General features: G+C 46.0%; 1 protein-coding gene across 1 annotated transcript in view; it reads left to right on the top strand.

Moving 5' to 3' along the window:
- The first annotated feature begins 5,139 nt into the window (after window positions 1-5,139).
- LOC149360680 (cytochrome P450 3A6-like) overlaps window positions 5,140-22,515 on the top strand; it is a 37,119-nt gene continuing 19,743 nt past the window's right edge. Inside the window, exons 1-6 of the mRNA XM_089567891.1 lie at window positions 5,140-5,443; window positions 7,175-7,385; window positions 14,258-14,354; window positions 19,023-19,075; window positions 19,744-19,840; window positions 20,637-20,762. Of these exons, the coding sequence (XP_089424017.1) occupies window positions 5,140-5,443; window positions 7,175-7,385; window positions 14,258-14,354; window positions 19,023-19,075; window positions 19,744-19,840; window positions 20,637-20,762 (888 nt within the window). The remainder of the gene's footprint in view (window positions 5,444-7,174; window positions 7,386-14,257; window positions 14,355-19,022; window positions 19,076-19,743; window positions 19,841-20,636; window positions 20,763-22,515) is intronic.

Raw genomic sequence — 22,515 nt, 5'->3', positions numbered from 1 at the left:
GGAAAAAACTTATGCTCAAAGGTTGATGCATAAATCAGGAAGGTGTATATCATGCTTGAAATCTCAGGACAACAAAAGATTGTGCACGACTGTGACTAAGCTGTGTTCTTGTCTCTGTACTTAAGCATGCGCCCCGCTTTCCTTCTCTGCTAGAAATAGTCAGCGAAGCAAATGAACCAGGTTTGTCGGAAAAAGAGCTGCGTAACATTTAGCTTCTTGGTGATGCTGATGACGTGCAGTGAAAGTCGTTTTCACAACTTATCTTCCCTTCTTTCACAGTTCGAAGCAGCCCTTTGGAGCATCATGTGGCAGCTTGCCGTTGCCGCCATTGCCTTGCTCTTTGTGCACTGGATCATGTAAGTTGCTTATCGTCTCGAGGCAGAGAGAAACCTCGGTACACTGAATTGAGTTTGGACGCTGCAAAAGCTGCGTATTGCTTTACAGCGGTCCTGACATAACATCTCGGCTGCGTGCTTTCATCTTTGTAGTAATTCGTGAGTGATTAATAGATTTATTTATTATTTATACAATACTCCCAGCCTTAGCAGGCCCAGGCAAGAGGGGCAATACAATGAAGTACAAGGCAAAGTAACATTTAGCACACAAACTAAAATATAAACAAAACGAAGACAACCCATGCATGATTCGAACAAAAAAATAGGCAAATTGAACACAATATCTTGGCAGAACTGAAAATACAGCATACAAAACTCGTTATAAAAAACTGGCATTGCTCTCAGTGCTCAACAGTGCAGTCAAGGGAAGCTGGTTCCACTCAGTTATTGTTCGGGGAAGATAAGAGTATTAGTGCAAGTTGGTTCCGGCACGATAAGGTGTTAAGGACTGGGCGTGACGATGTGTCGTTAATCGCGTCACTAGTGGTTTTATGTAAGTGTCATGGCTCATTGATAACTTGTTATTTTTCAACAAAAAAAGAAATTTTATTCGCAAAAACTTTCTTCGAGTTTCCAGCGTATGTATGCCATTAGCATTCATTAAAGTTGTAGGGGAGTCGGCAGTGCGGAATTTGGAAAAAAATAAAACGAACTGCTCTCCGCTAAATCATATCTAACGCATGGATGCTAGTTTTAGTGAAAGGATCCCACACTGTGCAGGCATATTCTAATTGCGGTCTAATGATTGATGTATAAGCTGGGAGCTTGGTTGCAGAAGGTGCCCGTTTTAATTTATATCTAAGAAAACACAGTTTACGGATTGATGATGGACAAATGTTCGAAATGGGAGCATTCCAACTTAAGTTATTAGTTCTTGTTACACCAAGGTACTTATACTGCGTTACTTCTGCTAAGCACCGTGATGATAGGCAGTACTGATAAGATAGGCTGTGTATTTTATTAGTCCGATGCTACACTCTAAACATTAATACACTTACGTGGGATTAAAAAGGCAGTAAGCTGTCCTCTATAAAAAAATAAAAAATTAATAATAAATAAAATAATGAAAGGGAGTGCTCTCGACGAGCCCTTACTGTCTTTCTACTCCTTTCGGTTTAGATTGTAGGAGCGTAAAAATTGCAATTTTTTTTTTTAAAACCGTGGATCGAATACGAAGAGGCTTATTCTCCTGCCCGATCGAATACAAACTATGTAGTCATGTGTAGGTGGCGGATAGCGTAGTAATTTGTAGCTGTCGGAAGACCGCAGTCTTCCGTGCGGAATGCGCAAAACCGATCTCGAGTGCGGGACACGGAACGCGAAGTCTGTATGTTAACTCTCTGACCGTCATGTCATACGTATAGGAAGATTACCTGTTTCTCCTGGTGACTTGATGCGAGAGATGAGGGTTTTAGCTATGGTCGCCGATATCGGTCATAAATGCAGGGTTTCTTGAGTTTAGCTTAACCTACTTACGTGGCCACACATTGAAGTTCACTATTATGAACGCCGCCTCACCAACAGACTGAATCGCGGCGCTCAACCATCCTTCCAACACACACTGATCGCGGCAGCGTGCTGTGCGGCGTCGGAGTGATCCCTGTTTCCGAAGTAGTCGTGAAAACGAAAACAAACTACGGCGTGCCCTGTAGGAACTTCGTACGAAGTATTAAAATATGTTCGAAAACTTCTAGACCCAATCCAATTCGTTGGCAGTAATTTTGAATCCGCATTATTTCATTCGTTCAGGGAATCTCATCAAGCGACATTCGGTTCGCCATTCGATGTTTTAGAATATTCGCAAACCCCTATCAAAGATGTCCACCATCATGTAATATTTGTTGCGAAACCGAAACCGAAACAAGACCGTCTCAAGTCGGAAGGCAAGACAAGCCAAGCAAGCTGGGAAAGGGAAACAAAGGAGCGCCCCTTGGGGCGGCAGTCGTGCAGGGTTGCCGTTGGTGGCTGCTTTGCGCCAAACTGGCTACTTTTGAAATCTGTCTGGCGATTACAATTTTAGGTTGGCTCCCTGGCTACTTCCTGGCTACTTTGAACTTTTATTTTGGCGCATTTACTAGCCATTTCTTTAACTTGCAGCATCCCCGCCAGCAGGGCCGGTGCGCATCGAGGCATCCCCACGCACGGCTAGGGTAGCTATGTAGCTTACATGCGCGGGCAGAGCGACGCTGAATAAGGTAACATCTCCAGGGAAAAGATTTCACTAGACCAAGGAGCCGTGATAGACCGCTGCTTTCAGTTTTTGAGGCAAATTTCGATACAACTCCTGCAGTGGTTTCCAAATGCCTTGCATTTCGGAAGCTGCATGCCATCAATCCTGATGACATGGAAAGCACGAAGGAAAGCGAAGGCATACTAAAGCTGCCACTGCATTTTTATGGATGTTTCTCCATCGAGCTGGAGGCAGAAATGCGGATCGTACAAAGACACTTGCGGCGAATGGCCTTTTCCACACCTGGCTCAATAAGGCACAAAATTTTGTCAATTTCAGTTTCCAACTCTGATGCTGAGCAAGCGTTCTCCTGTGATAACGTGGTGAAAAAAGAAAAAGGTGCGCAACAATATGATGCTCCAATGCATTACGGTGATTACACAAATCAAGTTCGCCCTACGGCTTCAAGGTTAAAACAGCTTGTGTCCTACTGGGTTGTTGTCTAGCATGTTACAAAATCACTCGCAAGCTAGATCACACTATCCACGCCATAGAGTTTCTTACTATTACCTAGGGGGAAAGCTGGCGGCGCTGCACTTCAGCCACCATGGACGCCCAAAGCATCATGGGGCGGTGAGCTACTTGTTGCGGCACAGTCGTAATTTTTCGAAACATTTAGTGGCACTACTAAGACGTTTCATTCCGAAAACGCTGTTCGTGTGTGCGCAGACGACTTTCGCGCGAACGCAGTGGGCAAAATCCATAGTAGTGAAAACGCGACGACACACGACGCCAATAAAAGGTTTCACTTTTCCGAAATGCCATTAAAAAACCTCATATAGTATTTAAGCAACAACATATTTTTTGAAAACATATTTACTTTTAAAAGTGCCCGTGTTAAGTACGAAATATTAGTTTTTATAGTGTTCATTACTAGGCCAATAGGAGAGCGAGTCGTCTCTTATTTTGGGCAAACTTTGCACTTAAATGCTTTTCTGCTCGTTTTTGCAATCATTAGACAAGATTTTGAATGTTAGGACGTTTGTAGTTATCAAACAACTTTATTTTTTATTATTGTTTGGTCAAAAGTTGCAGTTCCGCAACAAGTAGCTCACCGCCCCATGATGTTTTGAGCGCCCATGGTGGCTGAAGTGGTCTCGAGGGGTCGCCATGCAAACTCCCATAGACGGGCTGCCAGCTTTCCCTCTAGGTAATAGTAAGAAACTCTATGATCCACGCGCACAAAGCATTTAATAATACATCTATTTGCAATATACCTGCGCCTTGAAGAGCAAGAAAAAGGGCTAAAATTTTGTGCTCTTTATTCTGTTTCTTGCGTTGATTTAGAATGCTAACAGTTCTCGTGTGTTGATTTAAAATGCTAGCAGCGCTCGTGTGTGTCGTGTCTCCCTTCGTGTCCGTGTCTTAGTGCGCGCTGTTCCGGTGAAAATGAGTTACCAACTTGCCCAAGCATCTGTTTTAACTAACAGTCATTGTTCTTCGATAAAAGTTTCGTAATATCGCTTCTATTCTATTTGGCTACAAATTTTGGCGCCAAGATTGAATCGCATGGCTACTTTTGGGTACTTTCAGCTCAGGTTCTGGCTCCTTTTAAAATGTGCCCAACGGCAACCCTGCAGTCGTGTCATGTAACCTGAAATAAACGGATGTCGTTTGTACTTGCTGAACGAAGTTGTCTATTTTTAACGAACGCGACATAATATAAACTGGTGCCGAAACCCGGGATATACCCCGAGACCTAACGAAGACGACTACCTGGATGCGTCCTTTGTAGCCGTATGGCTTTGCTCGGGTGGACGTCAATGAGTAATTACTCCCTTATTACAAATCTACTCCACCTTGGGGGATTCCCCTAAACATTTGGACGGCGACGAATAACGAAGAAAAAGCCCTTTTCTACTCCAAGGCCGCCGCCCAGTGCTACCGAGTGCAGCGACATGGACAGACACAAAGCGAAGAGATCAGCTGTCCAATCACAGGTGACTCGAATCATTGCGGAAATCGACTCCTGCATTAAAAGCCGCACGGGCAACTAAAAGGAACTCAGTGTCTTTTTGGTAAGAATGAGCTCTCTACAGACCCGTCTAAACGAAGCTAACGCCGCTGTCGAGGCGCTATTGCCAGCGGAAAAAGCGGACCAGGACTATACCGAAACCATCCAGTATGACGACAAGATCGTTACATACATTGCGAAGCTCCAAGCGGAGATAAAAGAAATTCAAGGAAAGAGGCAGCCGAAAGAAGAGTCATCACCAAGCAACGACGCAGGCTCGACAACCACGACCTGCCAGGTGAAGCTTCCAAAATTAGAGCTCGTAAAATTTGACGGGAAAGATGTGTCCTGGCAAGAATTTTGGGAACAGTACGAGCAAATGATTCACAAGAACGATCGGCTAACCACCTTAGACAAGTTCGGGTACTTAAAATCGGTTGTGACGGGCGAAACAGCAAGAACGATCAAGGGCCTTCCCCCCACATCGCAGTGCTATGGCGACGCCATCTTGCTGCTGAAAAAAACGCTTCGGCGGTGAGGACGCCATCGTGCAAGCGCACATGCGAAAGCTCTTGGACCTTGAACCTGTGCGAAACGCCGAAGACATACGGTCCCTCCGACGGTTGTACGATGCCCTCGTCTCTCACCTCCGCGGGCTGGAGGCGCTCGGCCAGAAACAGACCTACGGCACGCTCCTCTACCCCGTGGTACAGCGCGCCCTGCCGAAAGAAATATTGCTCGAGTTTCACGTAGCCGTGGCGAGGGAGGAACCCTCCGAAACGTCAACACAGAACACGGAACGAACTGGATCTGCGCTGCGGAGCGACGACGCACCGGGGCAGCCAACAGAAATAGCTACAAAAGGTACTCCGTCTTTATTCTCGACGCAACTTGACTTTTTGAGGATTGAAGTGCAAAGCCGCGAGAATCTGGTTGCTCAGCAAGTTACTGGCAAGAAGCACCAGGTATCAATGCTGAAGACGTTAAACCCATCTGGGAGTTACAACAAGAGCATCGGAACGAAATTTAAATCGTCAGCTGCTGTACTACAGCAGTCAGCAAGAACAGATCATTGTTTTCTTTGCAAGGAGAATAATCAAGAATCCGCTGCCTGCCGTGCTGGCATTTCGTTGGAAGAAAAGAAGAAAATGCTACGTTTGGGAAGACGCTGCTTCCGCTGCACGAAACCAAATCACCGTTCTAACGAGTGCAGAAGCAGCATTAAATGCGGTAACTGCGCAGGGCGGCACGCGACAACAATGTGCGACCCGGAATTTACTCATCCGAAAGTCAAAGCAAATGCTACCGATGTGACAACAGTCCCAGTGAATTTGCAGTCTACAGTGAAAGAAACTCGCAAACGAGAAGTACTGCTACAAACGGCAACGACGTTGTGTTCCGGTGAAACGAAAGCGGTATACTTACGTGCTCTCTTTGACGGCGGAAGCCAACGTTCATTCATTACGAAGCGAGCCTCAGAAAAACTCGGGTGTCGAGTTCTTGGAACAGAAACGTTGAAAGTTGGTGTGTTCGGTGGACACCAGTCAGAACGAGACTTCAACAGAGTGCTGGTGTCGCTAACCGCACAAAACAAAAAGAATCAACAGATCGAACTTCTTGAGACGGACATCATATGCGAACAAAGAATCCCGGTTCCTGAACACAGGATCAAGAAACTACTTGGACCTTTGGCTGCGGCCGACAGGACCTGCGATAACAAAAGAAGTGACATCGACCTCCTCATCGGAGCAGAGCATTACTGGGAATTTGTGACTGGAAGAAGCAAGCAGCTAGACGGAAAACTCCGAGCAGTCGAGACTGCTTTTGGGTGGTGCATTCAAGGACCTGTGGGAACAAAAATAGTTGACTCACAGAGCATGCAAACCATTGCCCTTCGCAAGAGTGAGACCATGAACTGCTTAGAACGATTCTGGACCCTGGAGTCTATCGGAGTCATGGATAACGACGACTGTGTTGGGCGACAGCTACTCAAATCTTTCGAAGACAACATCAGGCGTAGTGGATCTCGATACGAGGTAGCCCTTCCCTGGAAGCAAAACATTGATCTAAGTGACAACAAGGGGACTGCGGAAAAACGCCTGTCCCAACTGACAAACCGCCTTCGAAGAAATCCTGAATTACTGGAAGCCTACGACGCAGTCATCAGACAGTATTGCATGGAAGACATAGCTGAGCCAGTAGTAGAAAAAGAAGAACAGGGAAAACTGATCTACTACATGCCTGATCAGCCGGTGTTTCGAGAAACGAGCAATAAAACAAGACTGCGAGTGGTTTTCGATGCTTCTTCGCATGGACAGAAGTTAAAGTCATTGTATCAAAACCTAGAGAGTGGTCCGAATTTGACAGTCGACCTTGTCGCACTGCTACTGAATTTCAGGAGCAACAGAATCGCCTTGGTGGCGGATATTGAAAAAATATTCTTACAAATAAAGATAAGAGAGAACGACAGAGATGCATTGCGCTTTCTGTGGTACCATACGAAGCCAGGTATGAGTGAACCAGCGGGCGAGGTGCATACTTTGCGAATGAAGCGAGTTCCTTTCGGAACCACAGCGAGTCCTTTCTTGTTGACAGCAACTCTTCAGCATCACTTGAAGAATATGGAAGAAGAGTGTCCGGACACAGCATCACTGCTGGCGCATTCCTTATATGTGGATGACCTCTTAACGGGAGCAGAAAACGAAGAGGGAGCCCTGAAGATCTACGAAGAAGCTAGGACCATCTTCAGCGCGGCCTCTATGACACTCCACAAGTGGGCGTCCAACAACCAGACATTGAACGACCGGTTTGCGACGGATGAATGTCAAGCAAGACACTTAGGATACCTCCCAGGGGTCCTTAAGGTGTTAGGACTGACGTGGAATCCCAGCACAGATAACCTCACCTTCACCCCACAGTCTATCGAGCTACCTGAGCCAGGAACAAGTACAGTCTAGCCCGTTTGTAACGAAGCCACTTATAGCGAAATAGCGGTTATAACGAAGGGATTTCAATTTCCCATTCCCATTTTTGCATTTTCAATACATTTTGGGTCCGGTTTTAACGAAGTAAATAAGAGCACGTCAGCGGATATAACGAAGAGATTTATTACCTACCCAAAAATAATCTGCCAATCAACACATTTTTGCGTCCTTGAGGCGATTTTTTCCGCGAAAATAAGAGCAAAATTCGGCTGACGGCGTCCTTTCGTGGCGTCGTCTGCTCTCCTGCGGAACGAAAGGTTGCTTCACTGCATCTCATGGCACGCCGGTCTCGTGTTGCGCCGTCCTTGAACGGCGTCACGGCGTAGAGCGGTAGAGCACACCGCGCAGGGGAAAAATGTAAAAAAGAACAGGCGATTTTTTTTTTCGATGACGTCGCAGAGAGCGGCCGTCTTGGCCAATCGCGGTTGTCTATTTCTCCCAGGCAGTCGGCGCCACGGCTGGACTGCAGTCTGCAGGAGGTGTGGCAGCGCGCGGTTTGTTTTATGTCGGTGCCGCGGTGCGCAAGGCAGGGAGAAAGCGCGGCAGCATTGTGCATGTTGGAAGCGTGGCTCATTTTTATCGTTATCGCGAAGTTCGACAAGATCTTTGGTTCGCAGTTGGATGGTATGGAAGCCGCAATCCTGAAGTCCGCACTCGCGAAACGTGTTCAGGGGACGCTGGACGACTTCTTTCAGCGGCAATAAATCGGTATGCCGATGTTTGCATTTTTTTTTCGTAGTCCACATATAACGAAATAGCGGATATAGCGAAGTGATTTCCGATTCCCGCCGACTTCGTTATAACCGGGCTAGACTGTACTAAAAGGTATGTTCTGAAGACTACAGCAAGACTGTATGACCCACTTGGATGGCAAGCTCTATTCACAGTCCGGGCAAAGGCTTTATTCCAAGAGCTGTGTGAAAGAAACGTGGAATGGGATGCCATCCTACCAGAAGATCTGGACGCAAAATGGATGCGATGGTGCGAGGAACTAACCGAATTGAAAAGAGCTCAAGTGCAACGCTGCTACAAAGCAGGCACAGTCGAACCTGCCACCAAGACAGTCCTGCACGTATTTGCTGACGCCAGCCCAGTGGCATACGGGGCAGTGGCCTACATCTGCGTAACAGATTCGGATGGCATCGCAACTTCGAGCATCCTCATTAGCAAGTCGAGGGTCGCCCCGATCAAGCAACTGACTCTTCCGAGACTCGAATTGATGGCGTGTCTCTTAGCGGCCAGACTGAGTCGATACATCAAGAAAAGCCTGAAGGAACCACCACAAGTGACACATTTCTGGACCGAGTCTGCAATTGCATTGCATTGGATCACGGGAGAGCCCTCGCAATGGAAACAGTTTGTGAGGAATCGCGTAACAGAAATTCAGCGTCTTACAGACACCTCAGCATGGAGACATTGTCCCGGATCCGAGAATCCGGCGGATCTCATGACCAAGGGAGTTACAGCAGATCGGCTTCTTGAGAGTGCCACCTGGTGGGAAGGAACGCCCTGGATGAAGGCGACTGAAAACAATTGGCCACACATCTCTCAACAAAGGAACATTCCGACACGACAGTGGACGAAGAAAAGCGAATTGTGGAAGTTCTTCATACAACAAGCTCCATTGAAGTTCCAAAGCTGTTAGACCCAGATCGATACAGCAGTGCAACAAAACTCTTCCGAGTGGCAGCTTGGATATTACGGTATGTCAACAAGCTGCGACATCTGAGCACTAACAAAGGAATACTGACGGCAGTTGAACTGGATGATGCCGAGAATTACTGGATACGACAAGCTCAGCGAGAAGACCTGAAGAGGGAAATGGAGATCGCTTTCCAGCAGACTAACCCGTGAGGTACACTCCAGTGTTTGTTGACAACGACGGTATTCTCCGTATAAGTGGCAGACTTCAACAGAGTGGCAAGCCGTACAACGAACGCCATCCAATTGCACTGTCGAGGCGACATCACCTAGCCGAATTGCTTGTGCGTCAAGCTCATCACCAAGTACTACATGGAGGAGCACGGGATACTTTGGTACAGTTGAGAGAGAAGTACCATGTTGTACGAGCCCGCCAGCTGGTAAAAAGAATCATCAAAGGGTGCATAACCTGTCAACGCTACAATGCACGTCCAGCATCGGAAGTGACTGCACCGCTTCCACATGATCGAGTGACCCAGGCTCAACCCTTTGAGGTCACAGGGGTGGACTTTGCAGGGCCACTTCTAGTAAAAGGAGAAAACTCGCTGTACAAGTCCTATATCACGCTGTTCACCTGTGCCGTGACACGGGCAATTCACTTAGAGCTTGCGAGGGACATGGCAGCGGAGTCGTTCTTGATGACCTTCAGACGTTTCATCTCAAGAAGAGGTGTACTCAGAGTCATCTACAGTGACAACGCGCTTTCCTTCAAGAAAGCCAACCGAGATCTTTTATACCTCTGGAACTCTATCCGGAAACCGGAGGTTCTTGACTACTTTGCAAAGACATGAATCGAATGGAAGTTCATAGTAGAGCGCGCCCCATGGTGGGGTGGCTTTTACGAGCGACTCGTCGGGTCAACCAAACTTGCGCTCAAGAAAGTTACCGCTGCCAAGTTTCTGTCCTTCGAAGAGCTAGCAAAGACTTTGGCCGAAATTGAAGCTGTCTTGAACTCAAGACCTCTAACTCATGTATACGACGGACCCGAAGAACCGGAACATCTTTGCCCTTCCTTCTTCTTGACAGGAAGACGCCTCACGTCGCTGCCTAGCGTGGGAAAAAACGATGATGACCAAGTCAATATACCCCTTCAGAGACTGTGGACCCGATGCCAGCAGACCACAGAAGCTTTCTGGCGTAGGTGGACCAGAGAGTACCTTGAGGATCTGCGAAATGTGCAGAATCAGAACGAACGTCAGGGAAAAGCTATCAAGGAAGGCGACTTGATTCTTCTTCGTGACAGTCTTCAACCACGGCAGCAGTGGAAGATCGCAAGGATTGATAAGCTGTTTCCTGGAAGAGACGGGAAGGTGCGATCATGCCTTCCGAGACTACCTGGAGGATCAACCCTCAAGAGACCAGTCCAACTCCTGTATCCTCTTGAGTTAACGTAAAAGGAAAAAATGACTGAAGTCATTTTCAGGGGGGAATGTGTTGCGAAACCGAAACCGAAACAAGACCGTCCCAAGTCGGAAGGCAAGACAAGCCAAGCAAGCTGGGAAAGGGAAACAAAGAAGCGCCCCTAGGGGCGGCAGTCGTGTCATGTAACCTGAAATAAACGGATGTCGTTTGTACTCGCTGAACGAAGTTGTCTATTTTTAACGAACGCGACAATAATCGCCTCCAACCGATAAATAATTTCCAATCGAAGTCCTTCTTCCTTCCGCTTCCGGTTTGACTTTCAAGAGCTGAACTATGGCTATGATTGCCAAGTTCAAAGTAGCCACGTGAGGCACAAAAGAAACTGCATAATCTCCATTTTTCATTATTTATCATTGCGGCTCTTGAGACAGGCTGGCTTAAACATTGTTGCGTATTAAAAAGACGAAGAGGCAATTATGCGGTAGTTTTTTATCCCTCACGTAGCCTATACTGAACTTCAACGCAACAGCCATTGTTAGGCTGTTGAAACCAAAACCAAAATAGCATGACAAAAGAAATAACATTGTAAATTATTTACCGGTATATATAACCAATGTCTAACGCATCCCTGCCAGCAAGGAAACGCGTAGTAAAAAAAACTGATGTCTGTACTCTTTAAATTGATGACCGGCTTACAAAAACACGGACAAAAAACTAATCGGAAGAGCACAGAGCTGACTGACAACAGGGTTTATTGCCGGACATCCTTATTAGAATAAAATTGTCTCTCGCGAGAATAATGGGACAAGGAACACAAGGGTGAAAAGGAAATGGGACATGATAAACAGCAGTAAAAAAATGAAGAACATATGTTAGAAAAAAAAAATTTAAAAGTTGCTAGCACTGCCACCATCCGGTTTTCTTTTTCGAGTTCATGTCTAGTACTCTGCGCCAGTCATTAAAAAGCAGTAGCTCAACCAACAATCTCTTATGGCTAGATTTTGAAGGATGCAATGCTGCGGCGTTAAGTAGCGAGGTTTAGCCCTTCAGCATCAGGAAATCAGAAAAAAATATGCCTACCATCCTGGTTCTAAGGGTGCGTCTGATAGAAAGATTCCAGAAGAGGGGCGACGTGGGCTTGTTTGCACATCTTGGCGGAGAGGATATAATAACGCTTAAGACGGGAAAAAAGGAACGATGTTACATCCTCTCCGTCGACCTGTAAAAGGATATCCACTGTGGATATTGTATACTAGAACGCCCACTGGCAATATTTCGTTGTTATTAATTATCTAACACGCCGAAGCTGCGACTACTTCCTTGTATCACTGAGAGCCCTGACAGCATAAAGCACTGTATGTTTGCATCCACATGCATGCAGGTCGTTTTCACACGACGCTTTTGCGAAAGAAGAAACCTGCCCTGGGTCTAAGTAATCGTACCATTCAGATGTATCTAGAGCTGTTAATCCGTTCTTGTCCGGCACATCAAAAATGCGTGGTCAACCAGGCGGCGAGATTGGACGCCGCCTTTGGGACTTCGTACTATAGGCGCTAAATTCACCACACAGGTGACAAAGTTTATATCTAGATTGAATTTATTTAAGATTGTTCTAAGCTACAAGTAGCAGCAGCCTTGTAATTTACAGTTAGATTTTAATTAAGATGGAAAATTGAGACACAGATCTAAGACCTGGCAGATCTACGCTATGCATACAATCCCCCACAACAGTCATGAAATGCTGCTAACACCATGTGGAATCGATTTAGGTATAGGTGTCGACTTAACCCGAACAACGAATTAACTAATTAATTAATTAATTTGGGGCTCTTATAGCATTCTTGGAAGTTCTACCCATTGAAGGGCATTGAAGGGCGCAGGATGACAGATCTTCTTGCATTCAGGAGCTTTGAAACGCTGGGAGGGCGTAACTGCCGCGCTTCCAGTACCGTTGCCGCCTTGGTGAAGGCAAGCGGAGGAGAGGCCCTCGCTAATCGAGCTGCGTGACAAAACTTACGCCGTAAGTCACGTGTTTTCGCAAGGACTGCCGGGAGTCTTTAGCTAATGACGCAACCAATAGTAAAGTTCGAGGAGTTCTGTACGGCGACGCCAACTTTCACGCTGTTCAGCACGGTGGCGAGCGACAGCTTCTTTTCCTTCGTCAGCCAAAGCAAAGTAGTCGGATACAACTCACGAACGCAACAGCAGATGTCCATCAAAGGACAACCTGCAGCCAATGGCGATCACCGATTCTCAAAAAATCGATGTTAATCGTTGGTTAATTCCAACAGATGCTAACATGAGAGGGGGATTAAGCACAGATTAACCACGTCATCATGGCAGTCGGTTGATGATACTGCCTAGAGAACCTCCTTTCAGAGGCATTTGCAGCTACGTCACATGGCACACCCACTCGCACGGGTCGCACCTCTCAGTTATCTTGACGCTGCTCGAAGTGAAAATGGCACTTGCATTCTCAAGGCAATAAGTACTCTGTGTATCTTGTTGCGTTCAATATAGTCTCATTTAGCGTTATTTTAATGTCTACCCGCTGTGGGCCTCAGCGTCTGTGGCGGTCGGTCGATGAGAGCTTAGTATACGGAGATCGGAGATCGGAAAAATTCAGGAGATCGGAAGTATTTACGGCAAGTCTCATACGCGGGAAGTTCGTCAATCGGCAACATTTTATAAGAGCGCCACCATCACAGCCACTAGTCGGGTTTGTTCATAAACACCAGTTGCGCTTATAGGGAAAACTATGAACGCGTTATGCTCGGATTGTGTTTCACTTAACTCAGTGTTTACCTGTCTTTGGTACCGGCTGCCGCGGTGGCTCGGCGGTTATCGCGTTCGGCTGCTGACCCGAAAGACGCGGGTTCGACCCCGGCAGTAGTGGTCGAATTTCGATGGAGGCGAAACTGGGCGATGACAGTGCGCGCTAAAGAACCACAAGTGGTTGAAATTACCTATGCCCTCCGCTACGGCGTCCCTCATAACCTGAGTCACCTTGGAACGTTAAATCCCCATGAACCGCCTCTTTGGTGCCGATTTCTGTCGTTTTTCGCTAATTTGCCAGTAAATTCATTTTCTCTTGTATGGTACTCCTGCCCGTGGGTCGTCCGGTAATATCGAAGGTACTTCAAAACCACAGCCTCAGTATGAAGTTTTCCAATTTGTGGACATTGCATACCGCTTGCTACAAGTAGATGCACGACTTCCCCATGTGAGTTATTAATGCTTTGATGAGGATGACTTTTTATGGCGCAAAGGCATCTGTGGCCAAAGAGCACCGTGGCACAACGTTTCTTTTTTTTTCATTTACTCGAGGTGTCAAAACACCATCTCCCCAACATTTCACCCCAAGGGATCCGAGCACTAGGCCAAGGGAAACCTTGCACCTACTGTGTCACCGGTGGCTACTCAGTAGCACTGGGGATCGAACCCTGCGCCTTCCGCATGCGAGGCGTATGTACAAACTACAAGGCCACCGCTACGGTGACAGTTTAGAATCTTTTTGTGTTCCCTTGCGTGTGTTACATTCCCAGCCTTTCTTCATAAATGTATTGCTCGCAACACTGATAGCAATGATAATCCAAATTTACTGCGTGGGTTCATTTCATTCCACTTACAGAAAGAGGAAAGAGCATTTCAATTTCTTTAAGAAGTGCGGCATACCTGGGCCTCCTCCTAGCATCATTTTCGGAAATATCATGGAGATGTACAGGAAGGTGAGTGTGGTAAATGTTTGCACGACAGTTAAAGGTATTCGCTGTTCACGTAAAACGCAAGCTTTCTACAGGCTAACGCTGGTTAACCTCCGTGCGAACAATTGAAGAAAAGTGCCGATATCGGTGTGCTTTGTGTGCTTTGATCTTGTTCATGAGCTGCGCGGTGGCTCAGTGGTTATGGCGCTCGGCTGCTGACCCGAAAGACGCGGGTTCGATCCTGGCCGCGGTGGTTGAATTTTGATGGGTGCGATATTTTAGAGGCCCGTGTTCTGTTCGTTGTCACTGCACGTTGAAGAACCCCAGGTGGTCGGAATTTAACGAGCCTCCACTACGGCGTCCCTCATAGCCTTTGTCGCTTTGGAACGTTAAACCCCAGAAACCAAACCAAACCATCTTGTCCATGAATCTCCTTTTGAATATCTGCAAAGAATGTCTTGGCGACCCGCTGACAACGGTAACTTGCATTTTCTATTCAATGCTCAAGCAAACGTAGATCAGTTAGACGAACTTATTTAGTTCCTTTCTCAGTTGGCATCTCTATTAGATAAGGAAACATCGTTCTCTGCAAAATAGTCCGGAGCCAACGGATGATGCCCTCTTTGGTGTAAAATTTTTTCTAGAAAAGTAAATCAGCGCTCCTTTTTTCAGATTAGCATACAGACAGACATGACAGGACGTGAAAAACGTGCGTGACCAACTACCTCCGCAAACTGTTTTGGTAGTCGTATCGTTTCACTCAAGTCAGCGTGCAGGTTTCAGGAAAAAATGGATTTGTCCTCAATTGGCTTATTCAGGGTGTCTAAAATTCAAAACACAGCAACGGCAGTTAAACCTATATCATCGCACATCACAGAAAGACCTGTACTTTACCAAAACTGAATTAGAAATTGAAACTTTTGCTCTGTATCTTCAGCACCTCTGTCCAAATTGTCCACTAGCTTCTCTAATGCAGCAATGACACCTGAATAGCTATCAGTGCTACTTTGCACGTTAGAAGTGCGAGGCAGGTCACGAAGAGGTTCTTACTGCTATTTCGCAGGCTTAGAAGGCTTTCGTCACTAGTCGTGGTCAATTTTGCATTAGGAGTGTTTTTTATTTTTTTAGCAACCCCGCAGCACTATGTAAAAGCGTCGTAGAGAAGATGCCCGAATGTGCAGAAATACCGTCGGACCATTTTTAAAACCCAAACCCCCATTAGGCTTCTAAAATGGCGTTTTGAGCCACTAATTAAAATCAGCCCACAAACAATGACAGGATATAGAGCTTTACCGACGTGAAAATATTACTTTCGTACTAAATTCGTGCGCCTTCAATGACGAATAGTGACCTCTGCCAGCGCGTAGTACTCCAAAGTGCTAATAAAAAAACTGATTTTGAGCCATTTTTGATTTTGAACCAGATCTTCAGCTTTAACTGAAGAAGACGACCGTAATGTTGAAACAATGGCCAATCCCACGCCGTGGGTATGTGCCATTCAGGCTGAGGACATCATCATCATCAATGAACGATGATATCAGAGCTATCGTTACGGAGTGCGCCGTAGAAGTAGGCGGTAGGATGGTTCGACACGATACCGGCAAGCTATCTCAGGATGTGATGAAGAAACACCAAAGTATGAGGACGTCTAACTCCAAGACAGAATAGAACTAGCAGAGCTATCGAAGTTATTGAATAAGCGTAAGGTAGCCTACGTAAAGAAGTTTAACATGGAAGAACAGAGGTAGCCTAAAAGCCGTGAAGAGAAAACTAGACACGAGTAAAAACCAGATGTATGCGCTAAGAGACAAAGAGGGTGATACCATTAGCAATATGGATAACTGAATTAGCCGAAAGTTCTACACAAATCTATACAGTATAGTGAATGTAATCAGAACGTTAATGAGAGGCAGTAGAGCACAGCGATGGGACGTCCTGCCAGTAAAGAAGGAGGAAATAAAGAAACCCTTAGAAACAGTGCAAAAGGGAAAGTAGCTGGGGAGGATCAGGTAAGAGCAGATTTGTTGAAGGACGGAGGAGAGATTGTGCTAAAAAACTAGCCACCCTGTATACGCAAGTCCTTGTGACCTAAGCTTGTGTGTGTACCAGAAGCTTGGAAAAACCCTAACCTTATTTTAATTCATAAGAAAGGAGCCGTGAAGGGCATAAAGAATTACAGACCGATCAGCTTACTGTCCGTTGCCTACAAGGTATTTACTTAGGTAATCGCTATAGAGTCAGGACAACCTTAGAGATCAATCAACCAAATGATCAGGCAGGGTTTTGTAAAGATGCTCGACAATAGACCATGTTCAGGCCATCAATCAGGTGATAGAGAAATGGGCAGAATATAACCTAGCCCTACGTATAGCCTCCATTAATTACGAAGAAGCATTTGACTCAGTGGAAACCACAGCTGTCATGTAGGCGTTGCGGAATCAGCGTGCAAAAGAGTGTTATGTGAAAATATTGGAAGATATCTATAACAATTGCACAGCTACCATAGTCGTTCATAAAGTGAGCAAAATAATTACAATAAGGAAGGGTGTCAGGCGGAGAGACATGATCTCGCCAATGCTATTCACCGCCTGTATACTGGAGGTATTGCGGTGCCTCAAATGGGAACAGTTGGGGGTAAGAGTTAACAGAGAATACCTAAGTAATCTGCGAATTGCTGGTGGCATTGCCTTGGTAAGTCACTCAGGACATGAAGTGCAAAGCATGATCAATGAGTTAGACAGGCAGAGCAGAACGATGGGACTAAAAATTAATATGCAGAAAACCAAAGTAATGTTCAACAATCTAGCAAGGGAGCAGCAGGTCGCAATTGGTGCCGAGGTGCTGGAGGTAGTAAGAGAATATGTCTACTTGAGGCAGGTAGCGATGGCTGATCCAGATCATGACAGGGAGATAACTGGAAGAATAATAATTGGGTGGATCGCATATGGCCGATTCTCTCAGATCATGTGTGGCAATTTACCAGTATCAATCAAGAGAAACTTATACAAAAGCCGTATCTTACCGGTACTCAGCTATGGAGCAGGAATGTGGAGGCTAACAAGAAGGGTTCAGCCTAATAAGTTAAGGACAACGCAGCGAGAAATGGAAAGAAAAATTATAAGTGTGACTTTAAGAGATCGGAAGCTGGCAGAGTGGGTAAGAGAACAAACGCGGGTTAATGACACTCTAGTCGAAATCCAGAGGAAGAAATGGGCTTCGGCAGGGCATGTAATGCGAGGGCAAGATAACCGCTGGTCCTTAAGGGTAGCGGAGTGGATTTCAAGGGAAGACAATCGTAGCAGGGGTCGGCAGAAAGTTAGGTGGGCGGATGAGATCAAGAAGTTTGCGGGGATACGGTGGCCGCAACTGGCAAAGGACAGGGTTAATTAGACAGACATGGGAGAGGCCTTTGCTCTGCAGTGGGTGCATTCAGGCTGATGATAATGATTATATTTCTAAAAAAACCTATAACCATGTGCTCCACGACCCAGAGTAGGCGACTGTACTGCCCTCCAACAATCGTGAAGATAGTCATACTAGATGTCCCTGACAGCTTAAAAGCGCTGCAGACTGGTCATAGTCCGGCAACGATGGGCACGAGCCGTCCGCCTTACCGCATGCAAAGCGAGTCGAAAGGGCTGACTGGGAACATAAGTCAGCGCGTGCCAGCCTCGTTTGTGTACTCTATAGCTGATATTGTGCTTCCGCAATGTGGTCGGTAAGTAAGCGGCATTTAGGTAGGTCAACAAGAGCTCGCTCGTCATGGCGCTGGTGTTGTTTGAGACGGAGCCGACAAACTAGTGCGGGTTCATGCGGCGCAGGAAGAGTACAAAGCGGAGGTGGCTAAATAGAAAGAACCACTAGCAAAAAAACCCAATGCTGCCTCATCACTACAAGCGCAATATGCTGGCCTACGAGCAAACCCCCTAGGAAGCCCCTATAAATTTGACCACCAACGTCCCCCTCCCCCCCCCCACCTGACGCATTGCACTGACTATAGTCGGGCACAAGTTAATCCTGCATGCAGTGACTGCCCTACATGATTCCTCCACGGCAAAAAATAGACCCCTGTTAAAGCTTTTCATGTTAGCCTAACAAGAAGCTAACCTCAAGATGGAACTATAAGGTGAAGAATTTTCACGCCTGTAGCTTATCTGATATAATCATAAAGCTTATTTTGCTTACTGTTGTCATTGGTCTACGGAAAGGCGCCGCTGACCATGACCCCGTTGTTAAAAGCTGATGTTTTTTTTTCTTTTAATTTGTATTCTGTGGTAGCCTGTCATTTCTACATAACGATTTTTTTTTCTTGAAGCGCTGAAAACACGGAGATCGCTTTTATATGGTCATACAGCGGGACTCAAAACTGAACGACATCGCCATAACTGCTATGTGTATGCAATAAGCTGTTTAAACGTTATGAAGATATTAGCATTTATGGAATTCTTTGAAGCAAAATTTGTTTAATTTAACTCACAAATGAGATGCATAAAGTTGCATGTTTTTTGAGGCCTTTGAAAACTTTTCTCCTCGTGATATCACTTTTACTTTAAGCCTCATTTTTCATCAAGGATAAACCTGCTGATAGCTTTTTTTAATCAATCATGATATCAGTTTTGCTATAAGCCTAATTTTTGATCAAGGATAAACCGATTCAGAGCTTTTTTTTAAAATCTACGCCTTGTTTTATAGTCTCCCACCAAGGCTTATCGTCAATGGATCAACCAGTATGGCGACGTTGTCGGGTATGTGATTTCCTTCTGTTTAGTGCGTTCGTTTTCTCCTATGTTTGCCATGTTTGTTTACAATGAGTATCCCCTTCGCAATTCGAGGATACACTCTTTTAAAAGAGCGCGTTTTGAAGCATGTGCGCGGCTTCACAACACTCATTTATCGGGTGTTTTAAAAATATAGCTTCGAAATTACGTGGCCTACTTAGTCACACTTCCTTCAAAGCACTCGCAAGCTGCTAACAAACAGCCGCCTCTATGGGTAAGCTGTGAAAGCAGAAAAATATTTCTTAAAGTTTTGCTTACATATGTTTTTCTGGGCTGCGTTCCCGTTCCTCACCCCCGTTTACAGTCACTGCCATGCGGAGGTGTTTTTATAAATTGGATTACATACACAAGTACATGACTTCAGAAGGACCTTTCATACTGCGGGAATCCGTTTTAGAATGAACCTGATTATTCTTCATGAAAGAGCGACATCGTAGCTGCGTTGTGAAATCAGAAAACTGCTTCGAAAACTTTTGCTTCCATAATATTCCTATGTTCGCTAAGCCTACTTTTCGCCCCCAGTCGAGTCCGCCTGCCGTGAGCTCAGCCTTTGTTTGTAAACACTGTGCTGGTCTGTACTGAACATGGCTTACCTTGACGAGCTCAGTACTTGACATACGGAGTGGCTATTTCAGATATTTCAACGGATACAGGCCCGTCATACTCGTGGCAGACCTAGACTTACTCAGGCAGATCCAGGTTAAGGACTTCCACGACTTCACGGACCGAGCGGTGAGTGTCCAATTCACATACACACTGCGGATTCGAAATAGTTTCGCAGAATCTGCAGCAGGTTACTAATTCATAAGCTATAGAGTGCAGTGGTACGTGGCAGTGGGCTCAACATAAAGTCAGCGAAATGCCTACTTCATGTGAGAAAGGATTACGTACACAGGTTTGCACAGAATTGTTTTTTTTTTGGTAGCTGGTGGTAAGAAATTGGGTTCAACTGTTATGTGCCCGCAGGGTTGTTGGCATGATGCCGATGTGAGCGGGAGCAAAGTAGCGGTCCAAGTGGTTCGCATTGTGGCTCCCAAAGACTAAAGTGATTCCCATTACGAAGGCAAGACAAGAGCCGCTTTGACTATAGATCCCTGCTCCTAATTGTGGGCAAATGTCCCTGCACAAGAACGTAATCCTGCGAAGACAGTATTTGCATGCAAACTTCCAAGTGGGTTTGACTGGTTAACGTAACATTTTGGGCATTCTTCAGCTAGACCCGACGCTAGCTCAGCCCGCCCTGTAGTGTTTACATGAGCCTTCACACAAGCAAAACCAGGACCGGCTAATGTGAAGGAGAAGACGCAGAAAACTGTGCGTGTGTCTGGCCGTTCGCTTTAACAGTACGCGTTATTTACTCGATATTGGAGACCAAATTTTAACCCGACGAGCAGGCTCGGCGCGTTCTTCTTGACTTCATCTAAAACCTCCGATAAGTAAATTGTTTGCTCCTTGTTTTACCCACTCTACACAGCTGCAGGCTTGTCTAACTGTGTAACCACCTGGTTGAATTTTCTGTCCTTCGCAGCTCCTATTCCAGGCTAAGCGTCCTCCGAGCCCGCAGAACAAGGGGCTCCTACAGCTCACATCCACCCGCTGGAAGGAAGTGCGCAGCGTTCTCACGCCTTCATTCACCACCAGCAAACTCAAGATGGTGGGTACTCTTGCCGATTCAAATATACCCAATGGCAAATAGACGGAGACAGCTTGGCTTGGTTTGTTTCTTTGTTTATTGGGCTTAAGACAGTACAGAAGTAGTGCCAAGGGGCAGAGGGAAAAGGCGATAGAAATGAACGCCTGACTGGGCCAATGTCCCTACAAAACTTGCAGCGCAAACAGCACACACATAGGAATGACTGCAAATAAAGCAAACTTGCACATGAACAGAGGCAATCTGTCGATTACAGAAGAAATTAAAAAGAGCAGGATTGAAGCCAGCACTAAGTATCTAATTATACAATTGTGTAAACTAAGCACAAAATAAATTGACAGAATAAGTTGAATAATAAAATACAGAAGCAATCAGTGGGCATAAACTCATGCAGTAGAAAATAATAAAATCACAGGACAACATTGAATTATGATATGCTATTCGCAAGCAGCATCATTGACCAAATACTGTAGGTATGCTTAGTTACACGACAGCGTTAAGGGTCCCGCGTCGCAGAAAAGTCGGCGTCGTCGGTCGCCGTGAGCGAAAAATCAACGAAAAATCCCCAGTTGAAGCAACCAGGGTGGCAGGCGGACCTCCTAGGCCACGTGACCTTGTCACATCATCACAACCTGCCCACTGCATTGTGAACAGGCCGCCTACCACGGCAGGTGGCAGTTAAATTAATGGTTGAATTAAGCCTCACCGGTGGCAGCACCTGACATCGCACTGCAGTGGCGCATCGCTTTCATTTCATTGTTATTTCCTTAAGGACCGTCTCCTGGGGCTATTACATAAAGGGTGGGGTTAACATAAGTACATAAATCATGTTTTCATGATGACAGCTTATGATGATGGCCGCTTATCTGATGCACCTCTGTGCCTGGAGTGGTATGAGGACTCCTGGCGACCATTCAATGTGTGGCAGAGAATGGGCAATTCCACGTATATAGACCATAAGCCTATCGCGTCATACCCTTAAGGCGGAGCTTAAATGCCCTTTCAATTTTTTTCCCTGCTTTTGAAAAGCAGTTGACCGTGTTTAAAATGGCCGCCGGAGCCTCATTTTTTGGCACCATCTATACAATCGCGAGTCTGGCACGAACCGAGCCGCCAGCGCCGACAATGAGCCTGTTTTGCCTTTCTGCCCTATCCCGCCCACGTGGCATAGCTGTGCCATCGTACATAACCTTATATGGAGGATATAGACGCTACATAACTATGGCAGCTAGGGTATCATTACTCTCGCGCTTTGAGCAAATACCCTCTTGTGAGCGCTTTCCTAGGAAAGCGAAATACTTCTCTTTAAGGGCCTCTTAAGTGATTGTGTGTAATTGCCTTCTTGCAAACCTAGGTTGAAGCCATCATTACGAATAAAATATGCATCTTTTGTATGTTTCTCAAGTTCATTTCTTGTTCGGATGCTCAAAATAATTTGTAGCCTATCTAATCGTCGAGAGTAACTGTAAACATTAACTGAATTGCAAGTAAAGTGCACCGCATCTTGGACAGCTTATAGATGGCGGCGGCCGCAGTCATCGGATCAGTTTTCAGAGTGCCGCAATCCTCTTTTCCCCGCCACCGGATTTGGAAGCTTCTTGGCTGTTCCTGGCCGATGTTCCAAATACTGTGATTGCTTCCGTCGTTTCCTTTGTAGTCGCCTACACGAATCGTTATTACAATTGACATATTATGCTTCTGCCTAGATTGCACAGCGAATTTCGGAAGTAACGTGAACGGATGATCAGAATAAACG

Source organism: Amblyomma mixtum, chromosome 2 (genome assembly GCF_055824585.1).
Source record: "Amblyomma mixtum isolate Tamu chromosome 2, ASM5582458v1, whole genome shotgun sequence".
NCBI lineage: Eukaryota > Metazoa > Arthropoda > Arachnida > Ixodida > Ixodidae > Amblyomma > Amblyomma mixtum.
The sequence above is the reverse complement of the archived record's forward strand: the minus strand, read 5'-3'. Positions and strand labels throughout refer to the sequence as shown.